At 37.1% G+C, this 22,203-nt stretch overlaps 2 protein-coding genes across 6 annotated transcripts in view; both read left to right on the forward strand.

Moving 5' to 3' along the window:
* Positions 1–14,735, forward strand: part of LOC133644777 (spindle assembly abnormal protein 6 homolog) — a 28,966-nt gene extending 14,231 nt beyond the window's left edge. Inside the window, exons 6-15 of one of the 4 annotated variants that reach the window (XM_062039514.1) lie at positions 1,129–1,248; positions 4,085–4,264; positions 4,579–4,752; positions 8,324–8,413; positions 11,046–11,246; positions 13,763–13,823; positions 14,004–14,116; positions 14,258–14,322; positions 14,408–14,493; positions 14,578–14,735. In XM_062039514.1, the coding sequence (XP_061895498.1) occupies positions 1,129–1,248; positions 4,085–4,264; positions 4,579–4,752; positions 8,324–8,413; positions 11,046–11,246; positions 13,763–13,823; positions 14,004–14,116; positions 14,258–14,322; positions 14,408–14,493; positions 14,578–14,633 (1,146 nt within the window). In that variant the 3' untranslated portion in view covers positions 14,634–14,735. The remainder of the gene's footprint in view (positions 1–1,128; positions 1,249–4,084; positions 4,265–4,578; positions 4,753–8,323; positions 8,414–11,045; positions 11,247–13,762; positions 13,824–14,003; positions 14,117–14,257; positions 14,323–14,407; positions 14,494–14,577) is intronic. The other 3 variants (XM_062039512.1, XM_062039513.1, XM_062039515.1) reach the window with 3 other exon arrangements.
* Positions 14,736–17,798: 3,063 nt separating this feature from the next.
* The window catches only part of rad54l (RAD54 like), a 93,368-nt gene continuing 88,963 nt past the window's right edge, over positions 17,799–22,203 (forward strand). For both annotated transcript variants that reach the window (XM_062038843.1, XM_062038844.1), the window contains exons 1-3: positions 17,799–17,910; positions 18,365–18,450; positions 18,538–18,624. In XM_062038843.1, coding sequence (XP_061894827.1) covers positions 17,829–17,910; positions 18,365–18,450; positions 18,538–18,624 — 255 coding nt within the window. In that variant the 5' untranslated portion in view covers positions 17,799–17,828. The remainder of the gene's footprint in view (positions 17,911–18,364; positions 18,451–18,537; positions 18,625–22,203) is intronic.

The raw sequence follows: 22,203 nt of genomic DNA on the forward strand, positions 1-22,203 counted from the left end.
CTATTTAATAGAAATATTATTTGTTACGACATTACCCCCGCCCCCCGCACGGTGCGCCCCCTCCCTTCCCGTATCATGACTCTTACCACATCAAAAAATCAACACAAGACGTCAAAACGGCCAAAACTGTCAGGTGCCCAGGGAAGAAAAAAGAGAAAAGAAGAGGAGGAGAAACGAGAAAAAGACAGAGGTAGCAGGTAGGTAATGTTAGCCTACATTAAATTATTTGTCTGTTACAGAATGTGATAGTAACCTGGCTTTTTAGCATTAAGCTAATGTTACATGATTCGGCAATTGCTAATCAATAAATAGCTAGTTCTGTTTTAACGTTGGGTTAATATTGTGGAGGGGGCTAAATTGTTTTGGAAAATAATAATGTAACGTTAGGTAATTACAGTACTCCCACCTTACATTCCTCAGGGACATTTGTATTAGATCTTTTAAGCAGGTGTTTTTTGTTTACATTGTTATTACCTTCTGGTTAGCTAATGTTTGCCCTGCAGGTAATAGTCACTTTTCCACCTCTTCATATATTAGGTATAGTTGTAAGCCTAGTTGTTAAAGTGCACATCATTAAAGTTAATTAAGCAATATCACATGAGAGGGAATGATGTTTTTTAATTTGAGCACTGCTGTGATTCGGTTAAAGATAATCATAACATAACATTCTCATATAATATGTTAATTTGCTTTCTTTAAGTAAAAAAAAAAAGGTCAGAGACAAAGCTATTTGGTTTCTTGTGAGTATATACACTTCACTGCCGAGGGCGCCAGATTGGTTAGGGCCAGGCCTGATTCCACCATTGTATATATCGGTATCGCTTGATATCGGTATCGGTAATTAAGAGTTGGACAATATCGGAATATCTGATATCGGTAAAAAAGCCATTATCGGACATCTCTAGGGTCCAATGTGTGGCCCTGTAATAATAAGTTCATTATTAATGATATAAAAATAATAATAAATAAATAAATCACACTAATTTGCCTTGTCGCCTGTCACACAAAGCTGAGATGTTTTATTCAAATAGTTTAGTACATACGGACATACAATCCATTAGTTTTAGCATCTTTAATGTACATCAAAGTTTAAGTCGTTTTTGTGTTTATTTTACAAATGTCCATCAGACTCTGTCAGAGAAGACCAAAGAGTTGGACGAGCTGCATTTGGACTGGAATCTTCAGACCAACTTGCTGTCCAACCGTCACTCGGAGCAGCTGCAGTCCGAGAAGGAGAAGGTGGCGGAGGTAAGACCCCTCCCACTTCTCAAAACATCTTCCAGATGGGTTAGAGCAGTGTTTTTCAACCACTGTGCCGCGCCGTGAGATACAGCCTGGTGTGCCGTGGGAGATTGTGTAAGTTCGCCTATTTGGGGTAAAAATATTTTTTGCAAACAAGTAATTATAGTCTGCAAATGATGTGTTGTTTTTGAGTGTCGGTGCTGTCTAGAACTCGGCAGCGTAACAATATTATACTCTTCAATATCAGTAGGTAGCTAATTGCTTTGTAGATGTCGGAACATGGTTTGTTGTGATCCCAATATGCAGATGACAGTGGGAGGCAGCGTGCAGGTAAAAAGGTATCTAATGCTAAAACCAAAACTAAGCAAAAGGTGAGTGCCCCTAAGAAAAGGCATTGAAGCTTAGGGAACCAAACTAAACCTGAACTGATTGATTGATTGAGACTTTTATTAGTAGGTTGCACAGTGAAGTACATATACCGTACAATTGACCACTAAATGGTAACATCCGAATAAGTTTTTCAACTTGTTTAAGTCGGGGTCCACTTAAATTGATTCATGATACAGATATATACTATCATATATACTATCATCATAATACAGTCATCACACAAGATAATCACATTGAATTATTTACATTATTTACAAACAGGGGTGTGGAGGGGGCGGGGGTAGGATATGGACATCAAGTAGTGGACATAGAGAGAGAGAGAGAGAGAGAGAGAGATCAGAAAGCATAAGAAAAAGTATCTGCATTTGATTGTTTACATTTGATTATTAGCAATCCGGGGAGGGTGATAGTTTAGGGTTGTAGCTGCCTGGAGGTGAACTTTTATTGCGGTTTTGAAGGAGGATAGAGATGCCCTTTCTTTTATACCTGTTGAGAGCGCATTCCACATTGATGTGGCATAGAAAGAGAATGAGTTAAGACCTTTATTAGTTCGGAATCTGGGTTTAACGTGGTTAGTGGAGCTCCCCCTGGTGTTGTGGTTATGGCGGTCATTTACGTTAAGGAAGTAGTTTGACATGTACATCGGTATCAGGGAGGTGTAGCGGATTTTATAGACTAGGCTCAGTGCAAGTTGTTTAACTCTGTCCTCCACCTTGAGCCAGCCCACTTTAGAGAAGTGAACTGGCTAAGTAAACAAAAACAGAATGCTGGACGACAGCAAAGACTTACAGCGTGTTGAGCAAAGATGGCGTCCACAAAGTACATCCGAACATGACATGACAATCAACAATGTCCCCACAAAGAAGGATAGCAGCAACTGAAATATTCTTGATTACTAAAACAAAGTAGATGCGGGGAATATCGCTCAAAGGAAGGACATGAAACTGCTACAGGAAAATACCAACAAAACAGGAAAAGTCACCAAAATAGGAGCGCAAGACGAGAAGTAAAACACTACACACAGGAAAACACCAACAAACTCAAAAAGAGTCAGGGTGTGATGTGACAGGTGGTGACAGTACACCTACTTTGAGACAAGAGCTATAGTGATGCATGCTTGGTTATGCTTTAAAGCAGGGGTCACCAACCTTTTTGAAAGCAAGAGCTACTTCTTGGGTAGTGATTAATGCGAAGGGCTACCAGTTTGATACACACTTAAATAAATTGCCAGAAATAGCCAATTTGCTCAATTTACTTTTAACTCTATGTTATTATTAATAATTAATGATATTTACACTTAATTGAACGGTTTAAAAGAGGAGAAAACACGAAAAAAATGACAATTAAATTTTGAAACATAGTTTATCTTCAATTTCGACTCTTTAAAATTCAAAATTCAACCGAAAAAAAAAAAGAAAAACTAGCTAATTCGAATCTTTTTGAAAAAATTTAAAAAATAATTTATGGAACATCATTAGTAATTTTTCCTGATTAAGATTAATTTTAGAATTTTGATGACATGTTTTAAATAGGTTAAAATCCAATCTACACTTTGTTAGAATATATAACAATTTGGACCAAGCTATATTTCTAACAAAGACAAATCATTATTTCTTCTAGATTTTCCAGAACAAACATTTTAAAAGAAATTCAAAAGACTTTGAAATAAGATTTAAATTTGATTCTACAGATTTTCTAGATTTGCCACAATATTTCTTGTAAATTTTAATCATAATAAGTTTGAAGAAATATTTCACAAATATTCTTTGTCAAAAAATTAGAAACTAAAATGAAGAATTAAATTAAAATGTATTTATTATTCTTTACAATAAAAAAAATAAATTTACTTGAACATTGATTTAAATTGTCAGGAAAGAAGAGGAAGGAATTTAAAAGGTAAAAAGGTATATGTGTTTAAAAGTCCTAAAATAATTTTTAAGGTTGTATTTTTTCTCTAAAATTGTCTTTCTGAAAGTTATAAGAAGCAAAGTAAAAAAATTTATGAATTTATTTAAACAAGTGAAGACCAAGTCTTTAAAATATTTTCTTGGATTTTCAAATTCTTTTTGAGTTTTGTCTCTCTTAGAATTAAAAATGTCGGGCAAAGCGAGACCAGCTTGCTAGTAAATAAATACAATTTAAAAAATAGAGGCAGCTCACTGGTAAGTGCTGCTATTTGAGCTATTTTTAGAACAGGCCAGCGGGCTACTCATCTGGTCCTTACGGGCTACCTGGTGCCCGCGGGCACCGCGTTCGTCACCCCTGCTTTAAAGTCCTATCCAACAATTACGACAACAACTTTTTACTGTCAACTGAGTTTCGTTTTTTTAATGATTTCTGCTGGTGTTGTGCCTCCGCATTTTTTTGAACGCAAAAAAATGTGCCTTGGCTCAAAAAAGGTTGAAAAACACTGTTAGAGGATGCGAGTAACGAAGCGTGAGTTCTCCTGCAGATACAGAGCCGACTAGAGAAGCAGAAGCTGGAGCTGAGCCACAAGCTGGAGAGCGATCGCCAGCAGTTTCAAACACGCCTGGCAGAACTGGAGAAATCCTGCCAGGACCTGACGCAAGGGAGGTACAAAGACGAGTCGGCCAACAACGAGCTCAAATGCAAGCTGGAGGGTGCCAAGCAGGTACGGACTACAATAATGGCGCATGCTCTTCTGTTCTTTGTGATCACTGGAACTTTCACATGTTTCAGTAGAGCGCAGACTACAGAGTATGTTGGTAGTTCTTTCAAATGCACTGAAATCTAACTGCATGGAACAGGACTGTGGAGTCTCCAAAATAAAATCAGGGTTTAAGAAACAAGATTGCCCATCAATATTGTTTTATCTAGTGAGATTATCATTTTTTACCACTTTCGAATACCGTGAACTGGTCTATTTGGAAAAACTGCGAGGTTCCAAATGGCGATGAGGTAATTAGGGAGGTATGTTGTGTGCAGCATTGTCGGCACTTCCAGCAGCGGGTGGCGTCTCTGGAGAAGGAGAACCACTCTCTCCACACAACCCTCCACGAGAAGGAGCGTCTGGCCAACCAGCTCCAGATGAGGGTGGGCGATCTGGAGCAGCACGTGGTCCATACCAGCGAGGCGCTCGAGGCCACCAAGCAGCAGAAGGCAAGTACTCGCACCATCATCCATTTATCCATAAACAATGTGAAAATTGTCTGAAATCAGATTTCTTGGGGTCATCTTAGATGAAAAGTTGACATGGAAAGCTCATATATTGCAAGTGAAAAATAAGCTTATTTATTTTGAACAAGGTTAAATACAGTTTCCCGTATAACACAATAACTTATAATTTATTTCAGTTATTGTGCAGAAATATGGGGAAATACATATCACAGCAACATAATGCCTTTATTTCTTTCACAGAAAAGAGTAATTCCTATTCATTTTTACAGTAAGATATAGGGATGATACTCGAAACCGGTTTTCCCGGTTGTTTGATAAGAAAAGAACCGAGTCCTCTGACTCGAATCCCTTTTTGAGAACCGGTACCCGTTATCGAGACCACTATAGTAAAGGAAAAGAGTTGATTATTTATTCGAATCCCGTCCCGACCAGAAATGCTCCGTGGGACATCACAATAAATGACGTCATGTAGCTCAGTCATTAGGCGCAGATAGCGAAAGCAGGAAAACAATGGAAGGGAAAAAGCGCTCCAAGGTGTAATAAAGTTCAAAACAAAAGCTATAATCCATCGAATAACTTTACTGAGAGATTTGAGCAGGGTACAAACACATGACGAACACTTTTACGACCAACCGGAAACATAGCAACCAGGCTAGCAACGCACCTCCTTTACGGCAGCTGTCGCAACGTTCTTATAGCAACCGCAGCACATACATATATATACAACATATCTCCCTTTTTTAACTTTTGTTTTTCTTTCCTTGTAAACAAAACAAAATCACACTGTATATGTGTTGTCTGTCTAATTATAAATAATGCAGACGAGGCGTGTTGGCTGAGTTCTTGACGTTTACTTTCACAGCGTGGCAACATGCAACACTTTTCGGGGCTACCGCGCATGCTCGTAACTACCGTTGCATGCTGGGTAGTGTAGTTGTTATAATCTCTAGCTCATAACATTTTTCGACCTATAAAGAAATAATGTTAACTCAATAAAGTGTATTTCTTTTTTTAGCTTTAACTTTTCATTTTTTAGTATTGTAACCACATTTGCAAACAACTTTTCTCTTCATAGAATTTTCTTTCTTTCTTTAAAGTGCAAAAATGTCAAAGCATCATAACAAACAGTTATGTCAAAAGCAGCAGAAGTGCACTTTTTGGAGAGCTGTATTATTTTCAGTTTTGTGCCCAAGGGACTGATTTTATTTAACACTATATTATTATTTATACACCTATAGTGATCACAGAGACCGGTTGTTTTTGTATTACTGTATATATTTGTTTCTCTGAAAAATCCCACTTAATATACTTTGGGTAACAACAGTCAATATTTATTTATTTTATTTTATTTTTTTAGGTGGGTAACAGTCAATATTTATTTATTTATTAGATTTTATTTTTTTATTATATAATAAAAGTGAGCTTTTGTTAAACCAAATATTGTGTGTTTTTTTCCATATACAACAACCTATCTGGACTCCATAAGAGAATCGATAAGGAATCGGTTCGATAAGAGGATTCGATAATAGCCTCGAACTCGATAATTCCTTATCAAACGTCATCCCTAGTAAGATACAGAGACCACACGAATCTACTCTTCATTAGGTCAGGACTATTACAACTAAAAGACATTGTAGAATTGCATACTCTATTAGTGATGTTCAAAGCTAGAAATAAAGTTCTTCCGAAGGACTTACAAAAGTTATTTGTGTTCACGTCTGAAGATGAGAACCACAGAAGGCCGTATGACTTTAAACATCCAAGAGTGAAACAAATGTGCTTGTCTGTTGCTGCTGTGAAAGCATACAATTCTCTAAAGAAAGACTTAAAAAGTTGCAAGAATATCTTTGAATTTAAAAAGAGTTACAAAAAGAGACAACTGGAATTACAAACCCTGTTTTCATATGAGTTGGGAAATTGTGTTAGATGTAAATATAAACGGAATACAATGATTTGCAAATCCTTTTCAAGCCATATTCAGTTGAATATGCTACAAAGACAACATATTTGATGTTCAAACTCATAAACTTTGTTTTTTTGTTGTTGCAAATAATCATTAACTTTAGAATTTGATGGCAGCAACACGTGACAAAGAAGTTGGGAAAGGTGGCAATAAATACTGATAAAGTTGAGGAATGCTCATCAAACACTTATTTGGAACATCCCACAGGTGTGCAGGCTAATTGGGAACAGGTGGGTGCCATGATTGGGTATAAAAGTAGATTCCATGAAATGCTCAGTCATTCACAAACAAGGATGGGGCGAGGGTCACCACTCTGTCAACAAATGCCTGAGCAAATTGTTGAACAGTTTAAGAACAACCTTTTTTAAGCAGCTATTGCAAGGAATTTAGGGATTTCACCATCTACGCTCCGTAATATCATCAAAGGGTTCAGAGAATGTGGAGAAATCACTGCACGTAAGCAGCTAAGCCCGTGACCTTCCATCCCTCAGGCTGTACTGCATCAACAAGCCACATCAGTGTGTAAAGGATATCACCACATGGGTTCAGGAACACTTCAGAAACCCACTGTCAGTAACTACAGTTGGTCGCTACATCTGTAAGTGCAAGTTAAAACTCTCCTATGCAAGGCGAAAACAGTTTATCAACAACACCCAGAAACGCCGTCGGCTTCGCTGGGCCTGAGATCATCTAAGATGGACTGATACAAAGTGGAAAAGTGTTCTGTGGTCTGACGAGTCCACATTTCAAATTTGTTTTTGGAAACTGTGGACGTCGTGTCCTCCGGACCAAAGAGGAAAAGAACCATCCGGATTGTTATAGGCGCAAAGTGTAAAAGGCAGCATGTGTGATGGTATGGGGGTGTATTAGTGGCCAAGACATGGGTAACTTACACATCTGTGAAGGCACCATTAATGCTGAAAGGTACATACAGCTTTTGGAGCAACATATGTTGCCATCCAAGCAACGTTACCATGGACGCCCCTGCTTATTTCAGCAAGACAATGCCAAGCCACGTGTTACATCAACGTGGCTTCATAGTAAAAGAGTGCGGGTACTAGATTGGCCTGCCTGTAGTCCAGACCTGTCTCCCATTGAAAATGTGTGGCGCATTATGTAACCTAAAATAGCACAAGGGAGACCCCCGGACTGTTGAACAACTTAAGCTGTACATCAAGCAAGAATGGGAAAGAATTCCACCTGAGAAGCTTCAAAAATGTGTCTCCTCACTTCCCAAACCTTTACTGTGTTGTTAAAAGGAAAGGCCATGTAACACAGTGGTGAACATGCCCTTTCCCAACTACTTTGGCACGTGTTGCAGCCATGAAATTCTAAGTTAATTATTATTGGCAAAAAAAAAAAAGAAGTTTATGAGTTTGAACATCAAATATGTTGTCTTTGTAGCATATTTAACTGAATATGGCTTGAAAAGGATTTGCAAATCAATGTATTCCGTTTATATTTACATCTAACACAATTTCCCAACTCATGAAACGGGGTTTGTGTATATGCATTTTCATGAAAGGAATAAAAAGAAATGATGATGATTAGTAAATATAACAATTTTTAATAAACGTTTCTGTTCTGCAGGAGTGTGTAGAAGAAAAAGCAAAAAGTAGAGAACATAAAATCCAGAAACTTGAGGAGGAGGTGACATCTTTGACATACGACGTGAATAAGGTTTGAGTTGATGAATTATTTTTCCATGTGAAGAAGAATGTGTGTATTAAGTGAACATGCTGTAGAAATACAACAATGTAATTAGGCTGTTTTAATTGGCACACTTCCATGCTTATCCTTTAGCGTGCATAAGTATGTTGACTCTGGGAAGTATGGCAAAATGCAGTGCACTGTCAGATGTTGCACTTAAAGGGCTACTGCACTTTTTTTTTATATGTTGTCTATCGTTCAGTCATTTTGTTCATGCATTCTAAATATTGAGTAAATGTAAATAAAAGTCTGCTTACAGCGGAGCCAATTGGAGCTCCACTATTCCGCCCATAAAATCCGATAAATAACCATTCAAAAAGCGCCAACAATTCTCCATATACATTTCGTGACTTGAATATTACCGGTAACCAAGTATTAGTGATATTATTATTAAATGCGCTAACGTGGACAAACTATTTATAGCGGCGCCATGATCACTTCCAGATGTGCCTATGTTTACATCATCGTGTAGTCTGCTGTTTCCTCCTTCCCTGCTCCCTGTAACTTTATTGTAGATCATGCATCTCACCTGGAAAGTAGATGGCTGAGAATATAATCCGACAGGCATATGTAAGCGGACTTTTGATCGCATTTATTTAATGTTTAGAATTCTTTTCTTTTTTTAATCCATCCGTCATCATGTCTTTCATTGTATTATTTTTATTTAGCCTTTATTTAACCAGGTAAAATCCCATTGAGATCAAAGATCTCTTTTCCAAGGGAGACCTGGCCAAGAGGGCAGCAGCAAGGCTACATTAAAAACAGTAAACAACACATAAAACATCAAATTTACAAGATTAAAACTTGCTCACATAACACATGTGCATACAGACAAGGTAGACTGCAATCCTGTCACAGAAGCTTTAAACTCATTTCATGTAACAAGGGTTTGAAGTTGAAGATTGGATTGTAGGTTATTCCAAGCCTTCGCTGCTGAAAAGCTAAATGCTTTCTTGCCCAGTTCGGTTCTTACTTTGGAGACGACAAATTGCAGAACATTCATTGAACGAAGATTGTGACTTCCTTGTTTCTTTGTTAAAAGACAAGACAGGTAAGATGGAGTGATACCCAGAATGATTGTGAACGATAGGCAACATTACAAAAAAAGGGCAGTTTCCCTTTTAACACACCTCAGAAGGTGAGTGCAAAGATGGAAACTTACCTTCAATCCTCACCGTCTTGGCCAGGTAGCAGAAGAGGAGGGACAAACTCCAGTGGTTGCAATTCACCAATAAAAAGAAGAAGAGGAACCATATAGATCAGGGGTCACCAACGCGGTGCCCGCGGGCACCAGGTAGCCCGTAAGGACCAGATGAGTAGCCCGCTGGCCTGTTCTAAAAATAGCTCAAATAGCAGCACTTACCAGTGAGCTGCCTCTATTTTTTAAATGTTATTTATTTACTAGCAAGCTGGTCTCGCTTTGCCCGACATTTTTAATTCTAAGAGAGACAAAACTCAAATACAATTTGAAAATCCAAGAAAATATTTTAAAGACTTGGTCTTCACTTGTTTAAATAAATTCATTAATTGTTTTACTTTGCTTCTTATAACTTTCAGAAAGACAATTTTAGAGAAAAAATACAACCTTAAAAATGATTTTAGGATTTTTAAACACATATACCTTTTTACCTTTTAAATTCCTTCCTCTTCTTTCCTGACAATTGAAATCAATGTTCCAGTAAATGTATTTTTTTTATTGTAAAGAATAATAAATACATTTTAATTTAATTTTTCATTTTAGCTTCTGTTTTTTCGACGAAGAATATTTGTAAAATATTTCTTCAAACTTATTATGATTAAAATTCAAAAAAATTATTCTGGCAAATCTAGAAAATCTGTAGAATCAAATTTAAATCTTATTTCAAAGTCTTTTGAATTTCTTTTAAAAATTTTGTTCTGGAAAATCTAGAAGAAATAATTATTTGTCTTTGTTAGAAATATAGCTTGGTCCAATTTGTTATATATTCTAACAAAGTGCAGATTGGATTTTAACCTATTTAAAACATGTCATCAAAATTCTAAAATTAATCTTAATCAGGAAAAATTACTAATGATGTTCCATAAATTATTTTTTTAATTTTTTCAAAAAGATTCGAATTAGCTAGTTTTTCTCTTCTTTTTTTCGGTTGAATTTTGAATTTTAAAGAGTCGAAATTGAAGATAAACTATGTTTCAAAATGTAATTGTAATTTTTTTCGTGTTTTCTCCTCTTTTAAACCGTTCAATTAAGTGTAAATATCATTAATTATTAATAATAACATAGAGTTAAAGGTAAATTGAGCAAATTGGCAATTTCTGGAAATTTATTTAAGTGTGTATCAAACTGGTAGCCCTTCGCATTAATCACTACCCAAGAAGTAGCTCTTGGTTTCAAAAAGGTTGGTGACTCCTGATATAGATATTGCAATTGTTTTTTTTTTGTATGAGCGCAACGACAACAATGGATTTGGCACAGCACTGCACTCTCAATACTCGAGTACACAGTGTATATAGTATACATGTTGAAGTGTACTGACAGAAACATTTCATTTGAGACACAGCCTTAGTCTCAGTAAGACACTGATAGTGGTCGCAGCATGGTGAACTGTGCTCCTCTCCTCAGGGCTACTACATCATCGATAAGTTTATGGATGAGGAGCAAAAGTATAGACATGAGGTGCGAACTCTGGTGGTCAAACTCCAGGCCAAGGACGTTGAGCTGAAGAAACAGCAGAAGATCCTCCAGGAGATCCAGGCCAAACTTGAGCACACTGAAAAAGACCTCCATGAGACTCAGCAGCAGCTCTCCAGCAAGGACCAGCAGGTGTGTCTTTGCAACATATTCCAGTCTTCATGCAATATGGCTGCCACTCTTGTCTGCTGCTGTGTCTCAATTCCACCACATCCGTACTTAGATTTAGTCTTTAGAGTGCATTCACACCGAGGAGTACGGAAAAAGACAGTGCACGTTCAGTATCCGGACCCTGCACTCATAATGTTGATTGCTGGACACTTCCCACCCTCAGTCGTCACCATTTTGGCTATGTAGCGGGAGGGAAGGGACTGCCTAACAAAAAGCAACAAGGTAATCAGCTGCTCAATTGAAAGGGGAAAAGATATAGACTATGGCTGGGCTTTATGACCCAAAATTCATATTAGACTTAGACCAACTTTTTTGATCCACATGTCTTCCTTCACTTGTTATTTTCACAGTTTCATGCATTTATCTGCGTGTATAAGATTTGCAAATCGAATTGCAATTTTGAGAGAAAAATCTCAAATGACTTTTTCCCCTCAAAATCAAGCAGCCCTATAAGCAATTAATTTCAATCAATGTAAAATGAAGAAGTGGGGGACAAAAGTAGGAATATATTTAATGGCAACAACGCTGGTGATAATGCTCTGTTGCAATGCACTATTGAAAAGAAAGAAGAAAAAGTGGCTAAATATTGCTATTAGAGATGGCTACCGTTCACATTTCAACCGATACGGTACCAATTCCCGGTACCTGGGAATCGATGCCGGTACTCAACGGTACCAATTTTCGGTACTTTTGTGTGGGTTAATAGATGTTAATTGTTTTTGTAATAAAATCTCATTTTTTATTGCAACATTTAAAAATGAGCTAAACATGATACCTGCTATACAGTTGTTATATCTTGTTGTACCTTCAGCATACTACTAGTGAGGGTCATTTTGTACTCCCTTGTTCCAGGAAGAATGCTTTGCGGAAATCTTTTATTTATAGATCTGTATCGCTCTGGAATAACCTGCCTCCAATTCTCACCGGCATTGAAAGTAAACAGCTTTTTAAAAGGAAAGTAATATTTGATCTGAGTCTGTTAATTAGTTTGCTTGTTGATGATTTTTTTTGGTTTTGTATTGTGTAGTTATATTTATATGGTAATTAATATTCTGTGACTGTAAATTGTTTGCTTGTTGATGCTTTTATTTGTTTCTGTATTTGTGTAGTTATAATTATATGCTTTTACTTGTAATTGTATTGAGTTTGTGGACCCCAGGAAGACTAGTGGGTTGTTGTGGCAACCAGTGTTGCGTCGACCAGCGTTCCTCCAATGGGGAATGTAAAACGCTGGTCAGTCCCAAGTTCCTTAGATGACATATAAACTGAACTCAAAAGTACCACCAAGGACAGGATAGGTATTTTGTCATTTATTGTCAAATATTTGAGAATAGAGACCAGCCTCAAACAACACATATACATGCGGAGCCCAAGTTGATCTGACAAAATCTCGGAAAACACTCTCTTCTTCAATATCCCCCCCCCGCCCTCACTTGTCTCACCTCAAACACATGCTCATTGTGCTTCTTATCGAGAGTCGGCCTGAGAAGGGAAGCAAGGAGGATTCCTTCTCTCTGCCTTCCACCCCAAGGCCATCCCCAGTGCAAGCACTTTGTCATGAGATGATTAGAAAAGCAAAGAGTACAATATGGAACATTAGCTATATGTAATATGACTATGAAAATTAATAAGTAACGCAAAATATGGATATATGAAAATATATATATATCCTTCACCAGCTAACGGGGATCCTTAATAAAATCAAATCAAATACTATCATTTGCAATTATATAAAATTGTGATGACAGTTGCAGGTCCAATAGGGCAGTAGTGTATAGTTTGTTGTTTCTTTGTTTTTTGTTGCGCCCAAAAAGTGGTAATACCGTAAGTATTGTACTTATTAAGCACCACCTGTTTGATTGTAACGTGCATCTTAGTTGTATCTTTCATTAACAAATTTGGAGGTGTTGAAATCGCCATGTAAAATCACTAATGCTAATCAGTAGCATGTTAATAGCAAAGCTAAGGTATATTAACATAATTCTAAGTGGAGTCTCTACATTGGCATATTTTTTGTGTCTATTTCTTTGTTGGCATTGAAAATTGCAACATTACCTAGAGGAGGTTTGGCTGAGTCTGCTCTCAGTGCTGCTGGAGTGATTGCCGAAGTGAGTCAACCCACGTACTGTAGGAGTGGCGATGCCAAAAAAAAAGTACCGGAGTCGGTACCCATCCCTAATTGCTGTGGTGCACAATAGTAACTCTAGTATTATTATGTATTTTACAATGTACTGCTTTTATATTTCCTGTATTTTATATTATTACTGTTTTCTATTTTAATTTTTTTATCCTGTAAAGCGTCTTTGAGTACCGAGAAGAGCGCTATACCAAATAAAATGTATTATTATTATTATAATGGATTTGGGACCACCGGACCATGTCAAAATCTGTGCTCTCAGGAACTTTTTAAGTGCACTGAACACAGTGTACTTATTTGAGTGCACTGGTATATTGAGACACAGCCTGTGTGTTGGCAGGTTGAAAAGCTTGAAAAGCAGCTGAATGAGAGCAAAGACTTGCTGCAAACCAACAAGAACGGTGAGGACATTTGTCCATCCAGTCTTTTTTCCACAGCAACATGACCTCCATGAAGGTCTCTCACTTGACTTTTAAGAAGTAAATGCTTCACGTGAACTCTTTCCTTAGACTGTGCAGGTGCACCTGAAGAAGTTTTATTAGTCTGTGTTCTTACATTGTGTCCATGTCTTGTCTTGCCAGTCATCAGTTGGCTCAACAGGCAGCTAAATGACAAGCAGATTGCAGAGATGCCACACCTTCCAGAACCTTTGGAGAGTGCGTCTGCGCTGTCGTCTGCTGGACTACAGGTGAGGGTGTCGCCCTCTTCGTGTTGTTCTTCCTTCTTCACTTGAGCCACACACACACACACACACACACACACACACACACACACACACACACACACACACACACACACACACACACGACTCTGACAGGTCACCATCTTTTTCCAGACGCAATTCTATCCTCAAACCTCCAAAGCGGCGTCCTCTGACCTAGATGCAGTTCCTAAGCACACGTGAGTTGTGGCGTCTTCCTGCTCCCACCTCAAGTCTACAATAAATATCAATGCATTAAAGCATGTGCTCTCTGGACACCTTTAGACAATCTGCAGGTCTGGACCCCAAATATTTCAGGCGATCGGACAGCATTCCAGTCTACGGCCTTCCAGCCAGTCTGCCTCCCAGAGGTGACGTCACGTCACATGCAAAGTCTTCTTGATGGTGAGAAGGTGTCATTTTGTCACTTTCATTGACTTGATCTTTCTTCTTAGAGTCCCCACCTGAACGGAACACAGCACCTGTGCCATCAACATATTTCCCTTCCTAAGCTTTATTTATTTATTTATTTTAATTCAACCGTCATTGTTCCTGTGTTTTGTATTTTAACTTTAATAAACAACAAATTACTTAATTTTGCTGTCATAGTGATCAAGAATCACAGAGGGTTCATTTTTTTATTTTAATGATTGTTTGTAATGCTCGTGGCAGTCATGTGACCATCAACTGGTGAGCCTTTTAACTTCATTATGTTTCTTACATCCAATCATGCACTAGCCTGGCTGCTAGTCTGTTAATGACGCTTGTTCTTTTAAAGGGGAACTGGCCTTTTTTTAAAATTTTGACCATCATTCACAATCCTTATAAAAGACATGACGACGTACAGTACAGTACAGTACAGGCCAAAAGTTTGGACACACCTTCTCATTTCAATGCATTTTCTTTATTTCAAGACTATTTACTTTGTAGATTGTCACTGAAGGCATCAAAACTCTGACACTTGTGAAGTGAAAACCCTTTGAAGCTCATTAAGAGAATGCCAAGAGTGTGCAAAACGGTAGTCAGAGCAAAGGGTGGCTCAGTTATTTCCCCTTTTTTTGTTAAGTACATAACTCCACATGTGAAGTGAATTATATTTATATAATATATAGGGTTAGGGTTAAACTAAAAGTTACCTTTCTCAACTTATTCATGACAAAGCCAGGAACAAAACCAGGATTTGTATCATGGATGCCTTTGGAAGATGGAGACCATTGAAGGTTTTTTCATCTGACGTCAAACTTTCTAATTTCCTCCTTGATAGGTAAGTCAGGCATTTACATTTTCTTATTACTTGTAATAAATGGAAATGGACATTTGGTATGTAAACTCTATTGTGCAATACAGTCTGACCTTGTCTAACAAAGCTAGTATGTTCCTGCAATGAATGCTTAGTGTGATGGTGCTTCGCTCCTAGTGTGATGCTTAGCATGCTCGCCCGGTCAATGACACATGGACATACAGGCTAACGGGGGAAATATATGCCTGTTAGCCTGTATGTCCATGTGTATTTGAACTGACAGGGCAAAATATGTTTTCGACAAATAAAAAAAACTATTTCCTTCTCAACATGCTGATACGCTGAGGAAATGGGTTCCAACATTAGCACGGCTGTCATCATGGCAATGTGAAAGGTATGGAGGCAGCCACATCACATGATAAAAGATTGGTGTTTGCATATTGTGGACTACATGTACCAAGTTATATGGCAATCTGAAAGGTTTGAAACAGTAGCCTATAGGCATACCTTGGTAAAATGTCTCCTCTTTAGTCTTGGGCGTACATTAGTCTGCTAAGCATGCTCTACCTATTTTCACCAGTATAACCATTGCTAGTGTTGGTTGTAGTTGGTTTTAGTCTTTGTTTTCTGATAGTACTGACAATAACCATATGATTGTTGTGATATTGTACGCAGGCATGACCTACTTCTTCCTGAAAATAGCCTCATTTCATATATATGTTTATGTTGAAGTATTTGGCAGACGCTTTTATCCAAAGCGACCTACATAAAAAATACATATAAAACAATCACTGTAAACATGATCATTTAAGGGAAGAATGTAATACAAAATATCAATACATAGTGTCAAGACAGAATAAACTCTGCTGCTACAGCAACAGAGATACAGTCTATAAGATATATAGATATCTAATGTATTCATACATTGTTTATGTAGCATGTATATATAACCTAATCATATTGTTTCTTCAATTTAAAAATAGCTGACCCTTCTCTGGGATTATATTCCCAGTTTTGATCTCGGACGTCTGGCCACTTATTGCATATAAGAATATTCTATTACTGTTAAGCAAACTAGGAATGATAAAACATGTGTCATTTATCATAGCTACACGTATGACAAAAAAAGCGGGTGAAAATAAGTGGTATTCAGTGAGGTAAGATGAATTAAATGCGCTGACAGTTCATTGCTCCTGCCAAATAAATTGCACTGAGTGGAGCGGATCACCACTCCAAGATGGCGGCCCCGCGTCTCGTCAGCGCCAGTAGGCAGTAGCGCTCCATGCTGCGTACCCTTAGATCAGGGGTCACCAACGCGGTGCCCGCAGGCACCAGGTAACCCGTAAGGACCAGATGAGTAGCCCGCTGGCCTGTTCTAAAAATAGCTCAAATAGCAGCACTCACCAGTGAGCTGCCTCTATTTTTTAAATTGTATTTACTAGCAAGCTAGTCTCGCTTTGCCCGACATTTTTAATTCTAAGAGAGACAAAACTCAAATAGAATTTGAAAATCCAAGAAAATATTTTAAAGACTTGGTCTTCACTTGTTTAAATTCATTAATTTTTTTACTTTGCTTCTTATAACTTTCAGAAAGACAATTTTAGAGAAAAAATACAACCTTAAAAATGATTTTAGGATTTTTAAACACATATACCTTTTTACCTTTTAAATTCCTTCCTCTTCTTTCCTGACAATTTAAATCAATGTTCAAGTAAATTAATTTTTTTTATTGTAAAGAATAATAAATACATTTTAATTTAATTCTTCATTTTAGCTTCTGTTTTTTCGACGAAGAATATTTGTGAAATATTTCTTCAAACTTATTATGATTAAAATTTAAAAAAAATATTCTGGCAAATCTAGAAAATCTGTAGAATCAAATTTAAATCTTATTTCAAAATCTTTTGAATTTATTTTAAAATGTTTGTTCTGGAAAATCTTGAAGAAATAATGATTTGTCTTTGTTACAAATATAGCTTGGTCCAATTTGTTATATATTCTAACAAAGTGCAGATTGGATTTTAACCTATTTAAAACATGTCATCAAAATTCTAAAATTAATCTTAATCAGGAAAAATTACTACTGATGTTCCATAAATTATTTTTTAAATTTTTTTCAAAAAGATTCGAATTAGCTAGTTTTTCTGTTCTTTTTTTCGGTTGAATTTAGAATTTTAAAGAGTCGAAATTGAAGATAAACTATGTTTCAAAATGTAATTGTCATTTTTTTCGTGTTTTCTCCTCTTTTAAACCGTTCAATTAAGTGTAAATATCATTAATTATTAATAATAACATAGAGTTAAAGGTAAATTGAGCAAATTGGCTATTTCTGGCAATTTATTTAAGTGTGTATCAAACTGGTAGCCCTTCGCATTAATCACTACCCAAGAAGTAGCTCTTGCTTTCAAAAAGGTTGGTGACCCCTGCCTTAGAGCATGTCTATGGTTCCACCTCGGTCCACACTCCATGTCAGTAGGTGGCGCTAATGCACAGCACACGCTTGCTTGCCAACCGCCATTAAACCAAAGAAGAAGATTTTCGGCGGAAGGTAAATACTGCACTTTTAGTCAAACTCAAATTCATGTCTAAAAAAGAACTGTCGCGAGTTTTGGGGAAAATATTTACGAATTTACATGTTTGCGTAACATTACCAACCCCTACCCATACACGATAGATACAACTGCTCTAAATGACAAAACTGCTTTAAGGCTGCAATCACAACCAAGTTCATGTATAGTTGATAATAATCGCGTTGTATCAATGTTTCTCATATCCGACACTAATAAGTGTGACTATGGTTCAAATCAACTTTATTTTTAATTTTTAAATGATTTATTTTTCCCCTTCGCGCTTGCCGTAGTTGCAAAGCAGATTTCGCGGGCAGTTTGAGGTGGTGATGGCGGCCACAACCTTCATGTTGACTTCACTCGCTCTTTCTAAGCTTCCCAAGTCACGTCGGAGGTCATTGACGGTAACTTTGTTGGCTTAAACATCACATTTAGGTTTAGGGACTTCTAGGCGCGATGCTATACGACACAAGCGGGCTAACGTCGAGCCAAACAGCAACTTCGAGGCACGGGCGGAAATGGTGAGCTAGCAAAATTAGCCTAATTTATTATTATTATTATTATTATCCCTCCATTGTTTGTAACGTCAGGCTTGTGTGACCACACAGAGAAGGAGTTTGGCCCCCAGTCAGGTCGCCAAACGGAAGCAAGGGGAGGAGGATGCTGATGATGATGAAGAGTGGACGTGCACAGCGGTGAGTTAGTCCAAATATTACAAAATAAAAGCCCGAGTGTGAACATAAGAATGTGAAGTGAATTATATTTATATAGCGCATTTCTCTAGTGACTCAACGCGCTTTACATAGTGAAAGCCAATATCTAAGTTACATTTAAAGCAGTGTGGGTGGCACTGGGAGCAGGTGGGTCAAGTGTCTTGCCCAAGGACACAACGGCAGTGACTAGGATGTATAACTGTTGTACATACAATACACTAGATATGTGTGCAAAACTTACAAAAACACCTTCTCATTCAGTGCGTGTTCTTTATTTTCATGACTATTTACATTGTAGATTGTCACATCAAAACTATGAATGAACACATGTGGAGTTATGTACTTAACAGAAAAAGGTGAAATCAGTGAAAACATGTTTTATATTGGATCGAAAGTGACTGGGAGGAGAATCAGCACCTCCAAGTCCGAGTCCATGGTTCTCGCCCGGAAAAGGATGGAGTGCCATCTCCGGGTTGTGGAGGAGAGGAGTTCAAGTACCTCGGAGTCTTGTTCACGAGTGAGGGAAGAGTGGACGGTGAGATCGACAGGCGGATCGGTGCGGCGTCTTCAGTAATGCGGACGCTGTATCGATCCTTTGCGGTGAAGAAGGAGCTGAGCCGGAAGGCAAAGCTCTCAATTTACCGGTCGATCTACGTTCCCATCCTCACCTATGGTCATGAGCTTTGGGTTATGACCGAAAGGACAAGATCACGGGTACAAATGAGTTTCCTCCGCCGGGTGGCGGGTCTCTCCCTTAGAGATAGGGTGAGAAGCTCTGTCATCCGGGAGGAGCTCAAAGTAAAGCCGCTGCTCCTCCACATGGAGAGGAGCCAGATGGGGTGGTTCGGGTATCTGGTCAGGATGCCACCCGAACGCGGTGGGAAGACTATCTCTCCCGGCTGGCCTGGGAATGCCTCGGGATCCCCCGGTAGGAGCTGGACGAAGTGGCTGGGAGAGGGAAGTCTGGGCATCCCTGCTTAGGCTGCTGCACCCGTGACCCAACCTCGGATAAGCGTAAGAAAATGGATGGATGGATGGATGTTTTATATTCTAGTTTCTTCAAAATAGCCACCCTTTGCTCTGATTACTGCTTTGCACACTCCTGGCATTCTCTCCATGAGCTTCAAGGGGTAGTCACCTGAAATGGTTGTCACTTCACAGGTGTGCTTGAAGCTCATGGAGAGAATGCCAAGAGTGTGCAGAGCAAAGGGTGGCTATTTTGAAGAAACTACAATATAAAACATGTTTTCAGTTATTTCACCTTTTGTTGTTAAGTACATAACTCCACATGTGTTCATTCATAGTTTTTATGTGACAATCTACAATGTAAATCAGGGGTGTCCAAAGTGCGGCCCGGGGGCCATTTGCGGCCCGCAGCTAATTGTTTGCCCGCCACACATTCTGCAAAATTGATAATATTGCAAACATTTAAAAAAACATTTAAAAAAAGTGGAATGAGGGGAAATCTAACAAGAAAAAGTTGCAATGTTGACTTAAAGCTGCCATGCAGGCTGTTTTTTTTCTTTTGTCTTGGTTTATTTTTCATTTTTTTGCCATTGCTAAAAAAAAAAAAAAAGACTAAAAATCTACATTATAATGAATTATTACTTAAAAAATATCACTTTAAAATGTTTTATGTGGAAAAAATATTGCATATATTGTGTGGTTGCCATAAAAAAACATCAAAGTTTTATTTGACAAAAGAGCATAATACAAACAAAATAATAGTTCAAACGTAAAATCGACAGATATATCTGAAGTTGATCTCGTAATTTAAAAAAAAACTAATAAAAATGTATCACTTTATGAGTGGGGGACCTTTTGGATCCCAAATATATTTAGTAGGATTTTATTTAACATTTCACTGTGATTACTCAAAAATATTAAAGAATTAAAATCAATGGTGTCCTGCATTATTGATTTTTAGGGCTCTAATTACTAAATACTGCATATTTCAGTTTTACTATAAAAAACAAAGTTGTCTTTGACAGAAAAGGCATAAAACCTTTTTTTTTTTTTTTTTTTTACTTTATATCAACCTGAAGTTGATATAAAGATTTACTGTAAGCGTTAAATAAAAATAATTTGACTTATTTTTTACATTTTAATGACTGAGACCCTTTTATGGAGCCCTAAAGGTTAAAAAAAAAAAATCCATATATTTTGTTAAGGTTTGAAAATGAAAAATATCAAATTGGCCCCCGCATGCTTACATTTTTCCGTGTGCGGCCCTCAGTGGAAAAAGTTTGGACACCCCTGATATAAATAGTCATGAAAATAAAGAAAACACATGGAATGAGAAGGTGTTAAGAGTAGTTGACAGAAAAAAGGGTGAAGAAGGGGTTTAAAAAAAAACGAGAATTCTGGGAATTCCTGGAATTTTTTTGAACATGGAAAAATGATAGTTAGCAGGATGAGTGGAATATGTTGAAGGTGGAATGGTTTGAATCGGTTAAAAAATGTGGAAATGGTGAAAGTTTGAAAAATGGCCAATTCATTTTGAATGGGAAAAATGTCCCTGGAAATCTGGGAATTTTTGGGATTTGTCAAGGAAAAGCCTGAGTTTCCCGAATAGGCTGAACAGTTTGAAGTTGGAACAGTTTGAATGGGACGAAAAATGTGGAAGGTAGAGCGCGCCAAAAACTGGAGAAGAAGAAGAATAAATAAATGAATTTTGGTGTAGAAAACTTTGGAGCTTTCACACAATTATGGCAAAACGATAAAATGTATGTATGTATGTACAACAGGGGTCACCAACGCTTTGCCCGCGGGCACCAGGTAGCCCGTAAGGACCAGATGAGTAGCCCGCTGGCCTGTTCTAAAAATAGCTCAAATAGCAGCACTTACCAGTGAGCTGCCTCTATTTTTTAAATTGTATTTATTTACTAGCAAGCTGGTCTCGCTTTGCCCGACATTTTTAATTCTAAGAGAGACAAAACTCAAATACAATTTGAAAATCCAAGAAAATATTTTAAAGACTTGGTCTTCACTTGTTTAAATAAATTCATTAATTTTTTACTTTGCTTCTTATAACTTTCAGAAAGACAATTTTAGAGAAAAAATACAACCTTAAAATGATTTTAGGATTTTTAAACACATATACATTTTTACCTTTTAAATTCCTTCCTCTTCTTTACTGACAATTTAAATCAATGTTCAAGTAAATTTATTGTTTTTATTGTAAAGAATAATAAATACATTTTAATTTAATTCTTCATTTTAGCTTCTGTTTTTTCGACGAAGAATATTTGTGAAATATTTCTTCAAACTTATTATGATTAAAATTCAAAAAAATTATTCTGGCAAATCTAGAAAATCTGTAGAATCAAATTTAAATCTTATTTCAAAGTCTTTTGAATTTCTTTTAAAATTTTTGTTCTGGAAAATCTAGAAGAAATAATGATTTGTCTTTGTTAGAAATATAGCTTGGTCCAATTTGTTATATATTCTAACAAAGTGCAGATTGTATTTTAACCTATTTAAAACATGTCATCAAAATTCTAAAATTAATCTTAATCAGGAAAAATGACTAATGATGTTCCATAAATTCTTTTTTAAATT

This window comes from Entelurus aequoreus, linkage group LG27 (genome assembly GCF_033978785.1).
Source record: "Entelurus aequoreus isolate RoL-2023_Sb linkage group LG27, RoL_Eaeq_v1.1, whole genome shotgun sequence".
NCBI classification, from domain to species: Eukaryota; Metazoa; Chordata; class Actinopteri; order Syngnathiformes; family Syngnathidae; genus Entelurus; species Entelurus aequoreus.